This window comes from Solea solea, chromosome 1 (assembly GCF_958295425.1).
Source record: "Solea solea chromosome 1, fSolSol10.1, whole genome shotgun sequence".
Lineage (NCBI taxonomy): Eukaryota > Metazoa > Chordata > Actinopteri > Pleuronectiformes > Soleidae > Solea > Solea solea.
Window position 1 is genome coordinate 5,377,603 of NC_081134.1, and position 15,004 is coordinate 5,392,606.

Genomic DNA, 15,004 nt, shown 5'->3' on the forward strand with positions numbered 1-15,004 from the left:
CATGAAGCAGCTGACAGAGAAGACTATTTCAGTCTCCAGGGAAGGATGGACAAAGTTTGGAAACTTGCAACTTAAAGACAACGCGATAACTTCCACTCACGTGTATAATTCAGTACAAAATTCATGGCCCATGTTAACAAGGAGGAGGACGTGGTTTCACAGGCCGGAACACCCACGCCTGACAAGTTCCCTGCTCCAGCAGCAGAGGATTAAAAACAAACAGATCACGGTGAAGCGCAGGAAGAAAACCCGGTTAGAACGAGACCTGTCAGCCTGTTTATTCACCAGAAAAATGGTTTATTCAACGTTTAGTCTTGTGCAGAACATTTACGCTGGACCCGACCTGACACAGCTGCCAACTCAGCAGTGATCAGCAGAGGCGGGAACCTTCAAGCCTGGTCACTGAACTCCCTGAGGGCCATTAACATCTTCAAACACTTAAAAAAAACAATGTAGAATGTAGAAAAATGTATGTATGATGGAGGTTCAGAGTTCACCTCTGACCAGTTTGACCTACTTCTTTGGTCCGAGTCTCAAAAGATGCTCTGAAAGCACAATGGCTGACACCCTTCACCGCGTTACTGCGCGTGTTACCACAAGATCTTAGAAACACCTGGATTAACCACAGCCAATCAGCAGAGATCCAGCTACGTCACCTAAACCGTCATCCGTGATCCGTCATCGTGATGTTTGACCAACCAGTGGAGGCCTGCAACGCTGGAAACTTCATTGCAGTTTCCGGCAGGCAAAAAGTACGGTCGTCTGACCTCAAAAGCTGACGATGAAATCAATCAAACATCTCAAACATGCAGGACAGAGGTCCTTTCACTTCATCTTTCTTGTACATTCCTATACTCTTTTTGGATTTTTCTTACCTTTATGGACCTTAATTTCAGAAAACCGTAACAAAAAAATCCTCCAATAACACTCTAATTTTTAAAATTCCAAGTATTTGAATGAGCACCATGTAAAGGGTTAAGAGGAGAAGCTCTGTCATCCTTTCCTCCGGTTTCGTAAAACGTGTCAAGGCGGCGTTTTGTCACCGTGGCAGACGGGGTTTAAATTTAGAATAATAACTCAGACAAAGTCATCTCTTTCTAAACACAAACAAAACAATACATGGACTCCTGTGTGCTATTCATACACTGCATCACTGTTATCATTCATAAGCGGGTATCAAATTCCACTGTGGTGCCTGCTAATAGCTCTTACCATCAGTCAAGGCAACACACACACACAGCAGCTCAGAGACAGACGGGGTCAACTGAGGTAACACAGTTTTTACACGACGACTGATTCGTATTCAGGACGTTCCCCCCCCGTCTCTTGGCCAGAGATGAGATGAGACAGAGAGGTGTGGATAACGGGGACGGGGAGTACGTACCGAGTCCACGGTACAGTCCGTCCCGGACAGGTCCAAGTGGACCAGGCAGTTGGGCTGGGCCAGGAAAAGGTACAGGTTCTGCACGGGAACAAACAGGAGCAACTTTATATCGTGTGGTTTACAGTTATCATGCACTTAGATATTGATTTTCTTGGATTATATCCAGTGTCACTATAAGGAGACTTTAGGGCATCATAGAGACATTTTTTTTTTGTACTGCACTTCGTGTTTAGTTTATTGATATTAAAAAAACAACTATTTTTCTTAGCCATTAAAGGTTAAAAGGTTAAAACACGCTGCAGCCGTGAACGCTTTAGTTTAATTACTGTAGTAAGAGCTTTTGTCCATAAACCCATAGTAAGACGATAGACCAAAAAAACATGAATATTATATACAGTATCTATATCAAGTTAGAGTCTCCACTTAATTACAAAGTGGTCCATCCACTATGGAATAGGCTTGAATCAGGATGGAGACAGTAAAACATATCCTGGTGCATTTTAGCTTAAAATCAATAAACCTTTTATTTTTATATCCCTGTATGTTCTTGAACATACAAGGTTTTGTTTTTCAGTTAATGTGATGTTCCAGGAGAGAAACTGAGCTTTTGAATTTAAACGCGCTTTTTTCTTTTATTCTGAGACTGTGCATTCACAGCATCAACCACAAACTAAAATGTGAATGTTATCAATCGATTGTCCTAATTCTTTTTTATTTATTTGTGATCTATATCCTTTATGTAACCAGGTAAGAAAAGTCTCATTGACTTTAAAATCTATTTCTTTGTGAGTACATATTCATCGACCTTCATTTAAAAAGGGTTCACGTGTTGCCAATACGTTTTAAACGTCACGTAACTGATTGAATTGGAAGGTTTTTATACTTCAATCTGGGGGATAAGACTGTGGAACAGTATGAATGTAGTGTTGAGGCAATGTACAAGCCTGATTATAAAGAAGGGATTGTCATAAAGTACAAAGTGGAAGAAGGAAGCCCATAATCACAGATTATATGACGTAATAAAAAAATAATAATACATTTTTAGAGAAAATGGATATTGTATATCAAGAAATGAATGAATGGATTGGTAAGCAGGAAGCTAAATAAATAAAATTATGTAAATTATGTTGAGTTGTGGAAATTAGGGTGGGAATAAATAAGTTTATACTTCCTCCCACTCCTTTTTAAACATGTAAAGAGATAGATTTTGTGTGCCAATGAGGTGGAATGCGCATCTGCATTTGTTTTCTGCATGTTCGAAATAAACAAATAAATACTAAAAATAAACACTAAATACTAATTGAGATCGGCCGTAAACATCAGAGGATTCATCAGTCATTAAGAAAAGGGAAACGCACGGCACAGCTGTTAATCTGAGAGCAGGGGGCCATGACTGTACAAGGATATGAGTGAGAGAAGCTGCCAAGAGATGTAACGCACACCTCTGAAGCTGGAGCTTCATGCATCAGGGCTTCAGATTGAAAAGATTGGGCATACACTTACACTTGGCCAGATAACTCCACCTTTCAGAGCTACATGAGATGGAGTAGGGGAGGGAAAAAGAAAGTTGCAGTTAAAAAGCACTTCCCCTGACGCATGGGGGGGGGGATCTGAATCAGCTGAAAGAAGCTTTGATAGCCTGACGAGTCCAAGACTGAGCTTTTTTGGCCCCGAGCTTAAACGCCATCATAAACAAAGCGTCCCTGGCATTAAATGAGTAGGTGGCAGCATCGTGCTATGGGGATACTTCTCTGCAGAAAGCCCAGGAGAGCTTGTACGGGTCACACGACTGCAACAATATACACAGATATTCTAAGTAGATAAATGAAAAAAAAACAAGTTGCCATCTGCAAGATGGCAAGCTTGACGCTTGGGAAGGGATTTGTTTACCAGAGAGAATTGAGCCCAAGCATGAAGCCAAAGCTGCACAGGAACATTGGTATTAGAGTAGTGTCTGAGTCCAGATCACACTCAGTATTTTATTTACGAGGCATCGTCTCTTCACAAGTCTCCTTATTGGTCACTTGGATTTTTCTTTTTATGTACACTGAATGGAAATATAAATATATATATATATATATATATATATATAAATAAATGTGTCTATAAAGCATGTTCCTCACTGTGGCGTCGTCTCCTGACAGAACCCCGGGGTTTTTGCTCAGGTCCAGATGGAGCAGAGAATTGGAGTAGTCATCACTTGAACACAATGCCTGAGAGAGAGAAACAACACCTACACCACGGGAGAATGGAAAGAGAGGAGAGGACATCAAGTTGTGTTCAGCCATGAATCACTCAATCCACTTATAAAAGAGTCTGTTTCTTTTTTTTTTTGTTTGTTTGTTTCTTTGTTTTTTTAGTCCAGCGAGCCGATTGATGCCGTGGACGTGACTTAGGAGCAACCCGTGAATGAATGACACTTCATAATGGAAGAAGGTAACCCTGGATTTCCACTGGACGCGGAACGGCCGCGGAACGGCCGCGGCGCGGTTCTGCTTCGTCCTCTCCCAAACGTCAATCCCCACCGGGCGCGTTACGGCAGCGGCGCGGAGCCTTGGGAGCCAGCGGTATTCACGGAAGATCGCGCGATAATCTCGAACGGACGCGAGATCCCGCGATAGACTGTGTGTATAAAGGAAACAAACACAACACAGCTTCTTACATTTCTCCACTTCCATAATCAGTCTCTCGTCGTCCATTGTCTCCGAGACCCTCGGATCAAATGACTGTTGACCTGGGAGCACCGGTTATGACGTAACGTTGAGGTGAAGTTGTGACCTGCGTATTGTGTTTTATTTTGAAAGGGGGGCGGAAGTGTTTTACTTTGATACTGTGTCGGACTTCCTGTCTTGTGCGATCTGCTTCGTTGAAATTTACGAGGTTCAGCAGCGGCAACGGAAAAAATAGAACTGATTCCTATCGATAGCGCTGCGGCGCGGCGAGCCGCTTCTGGGCCGCTGCTGATCCGCGCCGCAGCGCGGCCGGTGGGAATGCTCACATTGATTAGAATGGAAGCGATTTGCAACGGCTACCGTTCCGCGGCCGTTCCGCGGCCGTTCCGCGTCCAGTGGAAATCCAGGGTAAGCAAACGCTCGTGAAGTAAAGCAAAATAAGTGCAACCTGACAACCAACAGAGGAGAAAAGCATTCTCTCAAATCACATCACAACACAATTACACCCACAGGCCTGAAACCCCCTCATTAAATCCCACAACCTGCAATCGCGAAGCACGGCACGGCACGGCACAGCACAGCACAGCACGCCTTGGAAAGTTTAGGAATTAAATACAGACACAACCACAGCAACATAGGAGCAATAAGCAATAAGTCTTCAAGCATCAGTGCACATACATTTATACTCACAGCAGTTGCAGGCTAAAGTCCTCATTCATAATTTGTAATTTGTCAATTCTAAAGATCTGCCTATTAGGTGTGTGTGTTTTTGTTTGCATATGTGTTGGTGGTATTTATTCATATTTAACATAGAAGAAGAAAAGCGGGTCCACTGCAAAGTGCCTGCCTTAAAAGTCAGACTTTTCCCAGTAAAACATACCGTGGTGCGGTATTATAAGTGGAGTAGTTCGACACACTACGTTGATCCATTTTTTTGCAAACTGAATGTTTTAACAGTTCAGTTTCTTCAGTGATTACACATTTCTTTGGATGGGGTGGTGTAACGTCAGGCGCCTGCTGTGATTGGTGTGCTCATATCAAAGGCATATTGCATGTCGGGGATGCACGATATTAGACTTTTTGCCGATATCCGATACTGATATATACACGTCTTTCCTTGCAGGAAACTGCAGAGGTCATTCAGTCTCGTCTATAATGAAATGAATATAATATTTTTCATACATATGCCGCAGCAGATGTGGATATAACATATTTTTATTCATAAATAATAGCTGTAGGGGGCGCCAGCATGGAAGTCAAGGAGGTAAGGCAGTATTTTCAGCCTGCTATTTTAGTCATTAGTCATATCGGCGGATCTTAACACGTTTGCTGATATCTGAGAATACATTTTGTTCTTCTGTGCATCTGTTTGTCACTTTTTTCAACTGTTTGTGTGCATCATTATTATCATAAGGTACCAGTACAAACACAGATGGTTACCATTTCTCTGAGGGATCAGTTTTGACATCATAAGTTCACATTGTTTTCCTTCACAATTACCGGATTCTGGAACTTAAACTGTGTGCTATAAGAAAGACATTGACCAGTTCAGCAGATTGACCATATACTGCCACTGCAACATTCTGTGCCACCAATTTAATCTGACAAAGCACATCTTTTTTTTATTATATAACATAAAAAAACCCACTTTGAAAACACCTGTCGGGGCAAAATGTGTGGTAAGATTCTTTGTAGGTCAGCATAGTATTCAACTGAATAAATAACATTCAGCTATATCAGATAAACATTTATTAATAACTATTCAGCAATAATTACCCTTTAATCCTAAAAAAAAAATGCACAGGGATATACTTCTATGTCAATAAATACACTCCAAACCAGGCTATTTATGTAATCTTTTGGAATCTGCTGTAATACTAGAGAAGGGCTGTCATGTGTGGGATAAAAGCAAAAAGCAAAAAAAAAACTGGGACACTGCACTAATGCCTTTCGTTGGATTTCAGAGGAAAAAACGGATCAAATGCTAACGCTTCTGGCCTGATTATTTTTGGGTGGATGGATCAAACTGTACATCTTTTTTTATCTGCGCGGGTAAATGTCAGCCCACATAAAAGCGTGGTGGTGTGTCAACAGTGGGACAAAAACCAAAAAAAAGTTCCCTTTCTGCTGAAGCGTCATCTTAGCACGCAAAGTTTTGTGCCATTTTTCCCCAAAATGTTATTTAAAAAAATGTGTATGCGGTTTTCGGCCACAAGGGGGCCCGCTGTGTCTCAAATGAGCAATCCTACCTTTGGAGGACAGAGACGTCTTGGAGAGGTTGAGGAGGCGGAGTCCTTTGTTGAGGCGACACACTTGTTGGATCAGGTTGGAGACTCCTGGCAGATGAGAGGATGAGACGCTCATTTAAATAAGACACGTGAAAACATCTTTCATGGATTATCAAATACTATAAAATCTATTTTGAGAATCAATGATTGAATAATGTCAGGGACTAGCTACTAGTTTTGTGAAGCCAATATCTCCACAATTCTAATATGTTTTCATTTATTTGACTGTTTTCTTTTTTATTTTACACAGCAAATGAGTCCTTAAATAATCATGAATTGGTTTATTTAATTGCAATGGTTTTTATTACACTGTGCACATTTAATAGCAATATGTATTACTTTTAATTTATGTTCTATAATCACATTTTGTTTGTTTTAACTGTTTTTAAACCTGCACTTTATAATCATCAGTAGGTTTATTTTATCTATTGCCGTCTACTTCATACTATGTCCTAATGTGGAAACTTGACTTTCCCCATGGTTTCTTTCTTTCTTTCTTTCTTTCTTTCTTTCTTTCTCAGAAATTTACTGAAAGATTAATGTGTAATGAAAATATTAGATACAGTCCTACACCCACATCCACTCCTGTAGATTTATGACCAGGACAGTAAGTGAGCCCACACACAGATTTTGCCGCATGACATTAAAAATGCAGCCTATCTCAATAAACCTCCTCCAAAACATACACAAACACACTCTCTCTCTCTATTTACATATACATATATATATATATATATATATACACACATATATACATATAGATATATACACACATATATACATATATACACACACACACACACATATATATGTGTATATATGTATATTTTTCTTTCAGTTTTCATTAAAGTGCATGTACTAAACTAACTGTAAAGGGCAAAGAAAAATAACACATTGTGACTCCAGCAAACAGGTGCAGCACTGAAGGTCATTCTTTGCCGTTATCGATGTAAAGGACGGGTTTTTCTCTCCATGCAAATTATTTGCACGCTTGAACAAACGTTTCCAATCTACGCACAATTGGGACGGTTATTTTTTCTGATCGTGGTCAATTTTCCCGAGCCTCCTTTTCCGAGGAATTCCCAGCTAACCAATCAGAGCGAGTTCTGTTGATGACGTACCTCAGACATTTTTGTTTCCCAACACCCGTTCTTTATGATAAACAAGAAAAGTAAACAAGGAAACTTCAAAATAGTTTTCACTGACATTCACTCTGAGCTGCACGTTCGGTGTGCAGAGACCTTAATTCTACGGTGCCTGGGTAGGGTCTTTCTACCGCTTTATCCTCAATGAGGTTCGCGGGGGGGGGTGGTGCTGTGCCAATCTCAGCTGACATAGGGCGACAGGCGGGGTACACCCTGGACAGTTGCCAGTACATCACAGGGCCACATTTCAAGACAAACAACCATTCAATTCACCTAATCCTTATTGTATATTTTTGGACTGTGGGAGAAAGCCGGAGAACCCAGAGATAACCCCCCCCCCCCCACACACACACACACACACACAGAACATGCAAACTCCATGCAGAAAGAGCTGGAACCCGAGCCCTTGGTTCATGGTGGGAAATAATATTAGACCAAACATTTTGTTCCCTCGCTTTACTTAATACTTTGTGGTGTTCCCTCACAATAAATTCTGCATTCCCTCATAATAATAATATAATAATACTCGGCAGCACTTGCTCCCTGCGAGAACTCCCCGCAGCTCTGCGGGCTCCCTGCCCCAGGCTCCGTATATTCTCCTTATTATTGAGGCCGTTTATTTGTAGCCGGAGTACGAGTGAGTGAGGGAGAAAAGGTCGACTCGGGCATGGGGAGAGCCGTGAAAGGAGGAGGATACACAAAAACTATTACTCCATATAATTCTGATAAAAGTTAAGACTGCAGCAGCTTCTTCAATGGTAGTTACAATAAAGACACACACACACACACGGTAGTAAGTGCGAGCATAAAGAATTCAGTGAAGTGAATGGAAGTGGCAAGTGTCAGACATTAGTGAATCGGTTATTACGCAAAGCCTGACCCAAGTACACGTCTTTCTATCACGATCACAAAGAAGAAATGCGTGCGGTGGTTTTCATACAACTACGCGTGTGCGTATCGACTCATTCCGTGATACGTGTGACAATCTGTGGGAGCGACTGGAAAATGAAAGCCTTTTTCTAGAGATGATGTCGTCGTTCACAAAGTGAGGGGAAAATAATTAAATGCGAAGAATTTAAACCGGGGTCGTTGTTGTCAACGACCCCGGTTTGAATTCTTTGAGAACAAACACAAAGCTGCAGCAACAACAATCAGAGGTTCAGTACCTTGGTTGTCTAGTGTGTTGTGAGCCAGGTTGAGGGAGTGAATCACAGAGGCTGGGTTCTCTGAAAGCGCTGACGCCATCTTCTGTGGAAAGTCCCTGGAAACACAAGCAATATAAAAAGAAAAAGAAAAAGAAAAATAATTCATTTTCAATATAACTGCGAACTTCAATACCAGCCTTTAACCCTTAGTGGTCACATTTCACATCAGACAAAGTACATGAAACTACTCGTCTATCTTTATTCACCTGTTGGTGGAGGATAAACATTTTCTAAAGACGATAATTCATTTATTTTCACTAAGCCATACTTTTGCATATTTCTTTCACTTTTAATGCTTTAATACTGTGCATTTAAAAGAAAGTACATTTCAAGGTGAGCATTTTATGTCAAACACTGTTTCATTATCTCACTTCAATTAGCGGCATTTCTGCTTTTGCTGCAGTGCGTGTGGACAGCCTCTAATAAAAATTGTCCTCTATATTGAGAGTGATTTAATTCAGGGGAAAGTATTAAAAACTTTGCCCTGCAGTAAATCATGCACTTCGAAACAGAGTCAATTCATCTCAATTATTACTAAATAGGCAAAACCGCTCTGCTAAATGACGCTAATCATGCGTAGACTGTAAGATGTGTTGCCAGGTAAAGCCTAAAATTTCACTAATGTTTCGATGGAGAAATGATGCGTCCGCCCGAGGAGAGACGGACTGTGAGGCTTTATTGGAGCTTTGCCGGACAAAAGAGCAAAGGTGAGGAGAACAAGGAGGAGAGACGGCATTGGAAAGGTCAAGACAGCGGAGGAGGGTGAGGAAAAGAGGAGAGGTGAGATAAGAGAGACACGAGTGTGAAGGAGGAGAGTGGAAAGGGTAAAAAAAAAGGAGAGGAGGGAAAAGTGTTTGACAGGTGGACGTGTGAGGAGAAGAGGAAAGAAGGAGGTCATTAGATTAAAGACAGGGGGGTCGATAATGATGAGTCATGAGAGGGGGAGACCTACGATTTGAGTCCTGCGTTTTCCAGCGTGAGCTCCTCCAGACTGTTGGACTTGCTGACCGTGTGAAGGACCTGATCCACCACCTCTGACCCCTGACAGAAAAAGACAAATAACCCAAACTTCTGACTGCAGGTTTCTGGAATAATCTGAAAAGATAGATATGGTCAACTTCAAGCAAGCGGTTTCATGAAGGCATTTATAGCCTTATAGGTTTGTTCTGTTTCTAAATGAAGTCTAGGTTTAACACTGAAGCCTTTTTTTTCCTCTGGTAAAAAAAATAAATAAGAAAAAACTGACCAACCTAACCTTAAGAAGAGGAAACGTGACATTATCCTGTTTGCTTTTATTACCATAGAGTGTTAAAATAACTTTAATGATCAATTTATTTTCTTGTCTCATGCCTCTCAAGTACTCAGCCTCTTTTATGACCATTTCCACACTTAATAAATTATTCACATCATCTTAAAAAGTTACATTAAATGAGTAAATTAGACTCGAGTGTCCACTTCTCACCATACTTTACACACTTATAGTAAAAAGAAAAGCAAAACCAACCTACAACTAATGTACAATTGTGATTTTCTTCAAAAACACCTGCAGAACGATCACTTGTTCACAACGTGTTGATTCAAACAAATCAAAAATGAACTCAGGTTACGCCTGAGCAGGCAGAGGACACAGAGTGAGGAAGATTAAAAAGATAGTTACTATGCGCATGTCTTTGCAGTACAGCTTGGTGAACCAGGTGTTGTATGCAATTGATGCCACAATGACTGCCAAGTCCCTGGAATGGAGACACAAACACACACACACATATTAGACATAAAACCAAAAATCTTTAAATTAGCAAACTCCATCTGTTCCCTAAACATTTCATGTCACTGATCCATAAATCCACATTATCGGGGGCCAAACTTCTTCCTTGCTTCCTGTTTGGTCAAAGGCAGTTTATCATGGTGACAAAGAACACTGTGGGCACGACTGCTCTCTATGAGATGACTGATACTGCAGCCGTGCCGAGGAGTAGGTGGATATGCAGGGAGAAAGAAAGGGAGAGAGAGCGAGAGAGAGAGTGATGTAAAGATCGATGACTGGGTCAGTGGATTATTCAGTAAAGCCACAGTCTGATCCCAGCTACAGATCTCACATACCGCCACACAAAAAAAACAGCCACACCGACAGCAACGGTGTGTGTTTGTGAGGCACAGAGAGTCTTTAAGAATCCGCCAAGGTCCAACTACAGCCACGCTGCTGCTACTCCTGCAATACATCACCAGACAAACAAGCAGCAGCAGCAGCAGCACGGAGAGAGGGAAATAAGCCAAGAGAGAGGAACAAAAAGAAAGAGACAGAGGGAACATACATCATGAATGAAACAGAGAGGGAGGCTCCTATTGCCAGTAACTGCAGTAGCCAGGCCATTACAGTAGATCTCAGGGGGGTAAAGTGGCTACAAGCTGTGTTCCTTTTTCATTACCATGCCAGCCATCAGACCAGTCAATTCTGACTGTGTGTGTGTGTGTGGGTGCCCACATGTCAAGATTCATCATCAGCCCTGCTTGTTGACTCCTGAGTGGACAGCAGGACATGTAATTGACCTCTATGATGCCTCACTCAGTCATGCAGCGTGTTGGTGTTGGTGCGTCACCTCGTACTCCTGCGTAACGACATGTCGGCACAGCGGGCCAATCTGTCCATGTTTACGTCTTCACGCGGATCAAGTCAGGGGTCAGGAGTTAATGTGAAAGCTGGACATGTGTCAGGGTGAAAGCTGCTAAAAAGCATTGGTGGGTTAGGGTGAAATGCAATTTTGGAGAGAACACTATGATGCGCATGGTTTTTTTTTAAGTATTAACACGTTCTACTGGGTGTTAGGGCAGAATGACTTCAAGTTTTCAGCCGTAGTCTTTCCACACGTCACACAAACAAAAACTACCTTTGGTCAGTCCTCTTTTTCAGTTGAGGGGATTTATTTTTGGAATACCCTACCAACAGAAACGAAAACACTCACTGACCTGAAAATGTTTAATGGAAAGGTGGAAAAACTGTCTGAAACAAAACCAAATGTGTGATCACCGACTGTGGATTTTGGACTCATACATGCGCATGTTCTTTGATAGGTTTATGCTGTACAGTATATATAGTATGTAAATGATTTTTGATAATTGTGAAAGCCAAACCAGAATATTATATGCAATGTTGTTACAGTGTTTTTTACATTATCCCTGACAAATAAACTAGTAAATAAAATGAAAATTTGAGAATAATATTTGATATTATATTTGATTTAAAACATGATGCATGACTACATGAGATACCATCAAATTAGTAAAAATGAACTGCCCTTCTACAGAGCCATGGAACAATTATCAACGCCGTCACTGTTAAAGTATAACAACAACAAAAAACAATTACAATTATAGTCAAATTATTTAGCTTTAGCTCATCTACTTGCAGTCAAAACCGGAGAAACCCTCAGCTCCCATATCACTTTTCCTTGCACTTCAGCTCTTGACATCCCTTCATTAATCAATTACACATGAAAACACATTCGTATACGCAGTTGATGCAACACAAGTACTGCAGTTCAATACAGAGCCCCACGTGCACGTTTTAATACCTTATGGGGGGTAAATGTGTCAACTCACAGACAGACTCCTGCTGTCAAATGCACAGATCGGGAAATCGATCGTACAAAGTGAAAACCTAACTTGTAGAAAACCCACAAGTGCTCCAACATTTATTACAGACCAGCTGGTGCTGGAGACCAGGTCATGGGGTCATTAAATCAAAGTCTCCCTGAGCATGAGTGTGCTGCGAGCCGTCTATCCCAACAAGCGTGTTAGAATATGAAATGGCTTGAAGGCAAAGCTGGAGGAAGGTCATGACCTGTCCTCAATAAATAAGGTGCATCCACTAAGGCCAATGAACATGTTCGGGAAATTTCATATCGATTCAGCTCATAACAAACAGAATTTCTCCTTAAAAAGACAGACAAAAGGTTAGCAGGGGTCACCGAAAATATGTTTTTCTTACCACGTGGAGACAATGAATATTTAGAGAAAAATACCTGAGCCATAAAAAGAGGATATTGTGGCCTGGCTGTTGGGGGTCAGAATAAAGGTCATTAAATTTAATTGGAAATCGTTCTCTGAGGAGGATAAATATTAATATCTAATTCCATAGCAATCTCTCTTATGTTTGAATGAACCACGCATTTGCAGTGTAAAAATTGTGAAGCATGAGATTGAGATGGCGCTGCGTCGTAATGAGTCAATGCTGCGCTCCGTCTCTTTACAGAACATGACCCGAGTGCTGAAACGGTGACAGGTGAGGCAGATGGACGCAGTGAAACTGCTGTCCTGCTCCAGTAACGCGGGGGGAAAAAAAACAGACACAAAGTCAAAGAAAAGTTACCACATCCAGCCTTATATTTATTTATGTGTGTGTGTGTGTGTGTGACAGTCAGGCCAAGAGGTGTCCCAAAAACTGTCTCCGAACAGCAAGGAATAACAATTTCTCACACATACAAAAGGAAATATACTCCCAGCACACACAGTGTTTTTCCTATAGTTGTGAAGACACTGCTGACATAATGCATTCCTTAACCTTTATGTGAACTCTTGCTGAACAACCTCCTAACCTTAACTAAGGGACTTCTTGGATGACTTTTCTATCCTCTTGTCTGACCGGGTCCTAATTGTCAGGGGTTTTAACATTCATGTCTTTTTGTTGCTGATTTTTTGGATCTTATCCACTGCTTTAATCTTGAGCAGTGTGAGCATACACCTGGTGTTATCATGTGGTTCACTCACTCATTCACTCACTCACTCATCTTCTACAGTTTTATCCTCCACATCAGGGCTCCAATCTCAGCTGACTTAGACAAGGTACACCCTGGACAGGTCACCAGTCCATCACAGGGCCGCATAGAGTCAAACAACCATCCACTCTCACCTACGGTCAATTTAAAGTGTCCAATTTGCCTAATCCCCAAATCTGCATGTTTTTAGACGGTGGGAATAAAACGGAGAGCCCAGAGAAAACCCACGCACACACGGGGAGAACATGCTGGTCGTGAACCCTGGTGTTCTTCCTGCAAAGGCAAGAGTGCTGTCCACTACACCAACCGTGTGGCCTCAAGTGGTTTATCCTTTTCTAATTTGGAAGTTTATGATGCCGTGTCCTCTGATCCTGTGTCTGTTGTGTTTGAGCGTTCAGTTACTCGTCAGGTTAAACCCCCCTCCCACTGCAACGGTGTTCTCCTCGCGCCTTCATCACGAGTTCCTCTGCTTTAAATACTGAGGGACTGTCTTTTATGAATCAACCCTCGATTCGACAGCTCCACTGAAAACCAGGTGCCACCAAACCTACACCTCAGCCCCGGGTTTAATGACGTCACTGAGGCTGTGAGATGAGAGAGCAGAGCGCAAGTGGAAGGAGGACAAGCTGCAAAAGTGTCTTTTGTGCTTGGAGACAGTGAGCGACATTATCAATACACTGTTTAAGCTGGAACAATCAATGCCACTCTTTCCCAGTCTACTGGTCTAGAAGCCGCCGCTGAAGTGTGATTGTAAGTAGGATTTTCTCTGCTTTTCTGTTGACAAAGTTGCCTCCCCTCGCTCATGTGACCCTTCAATCGCTGCCCCCTGCTCTACTGCCTTTGATAACCGCCACTATAGGTCCCTCTGATAACAGCAGTCTCTCCTGTAGTTGTCGTGCAGCCGTTTGTCAAAAAGTCCAGACTTGACCAATCTGTTTGGTCAAATTATAGGTCGATTTCTAAGCTTCCGTTCCATTCAAAAATCCTGGAGAAAATTGTTCACACTCAGTTGGTAGCCTGGGCAGAAATAGTCTTTTTGAAGTTTAAAACACTGCACAGTAAGGTCTCGTATAATATTCTTTGGCCACTGACTCTGGTAATGTTGTCATTCTAGTGCCTTTAGACTTGACTTTAGTCAACAATGTTGTTTTTTAAATGCGCTTTATAAATAAACTGGACTGGATGAAGCCAATCCTAACCCCAACCTGAAAACACACACATGCATTTTAATGTTGGAGTATTATTCAGAAAGAGAAAGAAGGAGAGAACTGAAGATGCTAAAGGAAGAGAAAAAACAGGAAGTGGATGACAAGAGGTATCCACTTTCAGTTAAGAGGAAAAGATAGGAAACAGTGTTTGGACGTACACGAGTCAGCAGAAAAAACATCATCCTGTCATGCTGTGGTAATGCTAGATGGGCTCAATCAGGGGAGTCGGGAGGGAGTGGAAATATAGCGAGACAAAGAGGGGAGGAAAGAGTGACGTGCCACAAACAGGACCTGGCACATGATCATAGAAAATTCCATTCTTAGATTGCT

At 41.7% G+C, this 15,004-nt stretch overlaps 1 protein-coding gene across 6 annotated transcripts in view; it reads right to left on the bottom strand.

The window, feature by feature from the left end:
- Nucleotides 1–15,004, bottom strand: part of carmil3 (capping protein regulator and myosin 1 linker 3) — a 75,472-nt gene that overhangs the window by 36,370 nt on the left and 24,098 nt on the right. For all 6 annotated transcript variants that reach the window (XM_058643372.1, XM_058643339.1, XM_058643364.1 and 3 more), the window contains exons 9-14: nt 10,352–10,427; nt 9,647–9,735; nt 8,656–8,750; nt 6,306–6,392; nt 3,508–3,617; nt 1,385–1,462 (exon numbers count right to left, since the gene is read on the bottom strand). In XM_058643372.1, coding sequence (XP_058499355.1) covers nt 1,385–1,462; nt 3,508–3,617; nt 6,306–6,392; nt 8,656–8,750; nt 9,647–9,735; nt 10,352–10,427 — 535 coding nt within the window. The remainder of the gene's footprint in view (nt 1–1,384; nt 1,463–3,507; nt 3,618–6,305; nt 6,393–8,655; nt 8,751–9,646; nt 9,736–10,351; nt 10,428–15,004) is intronic.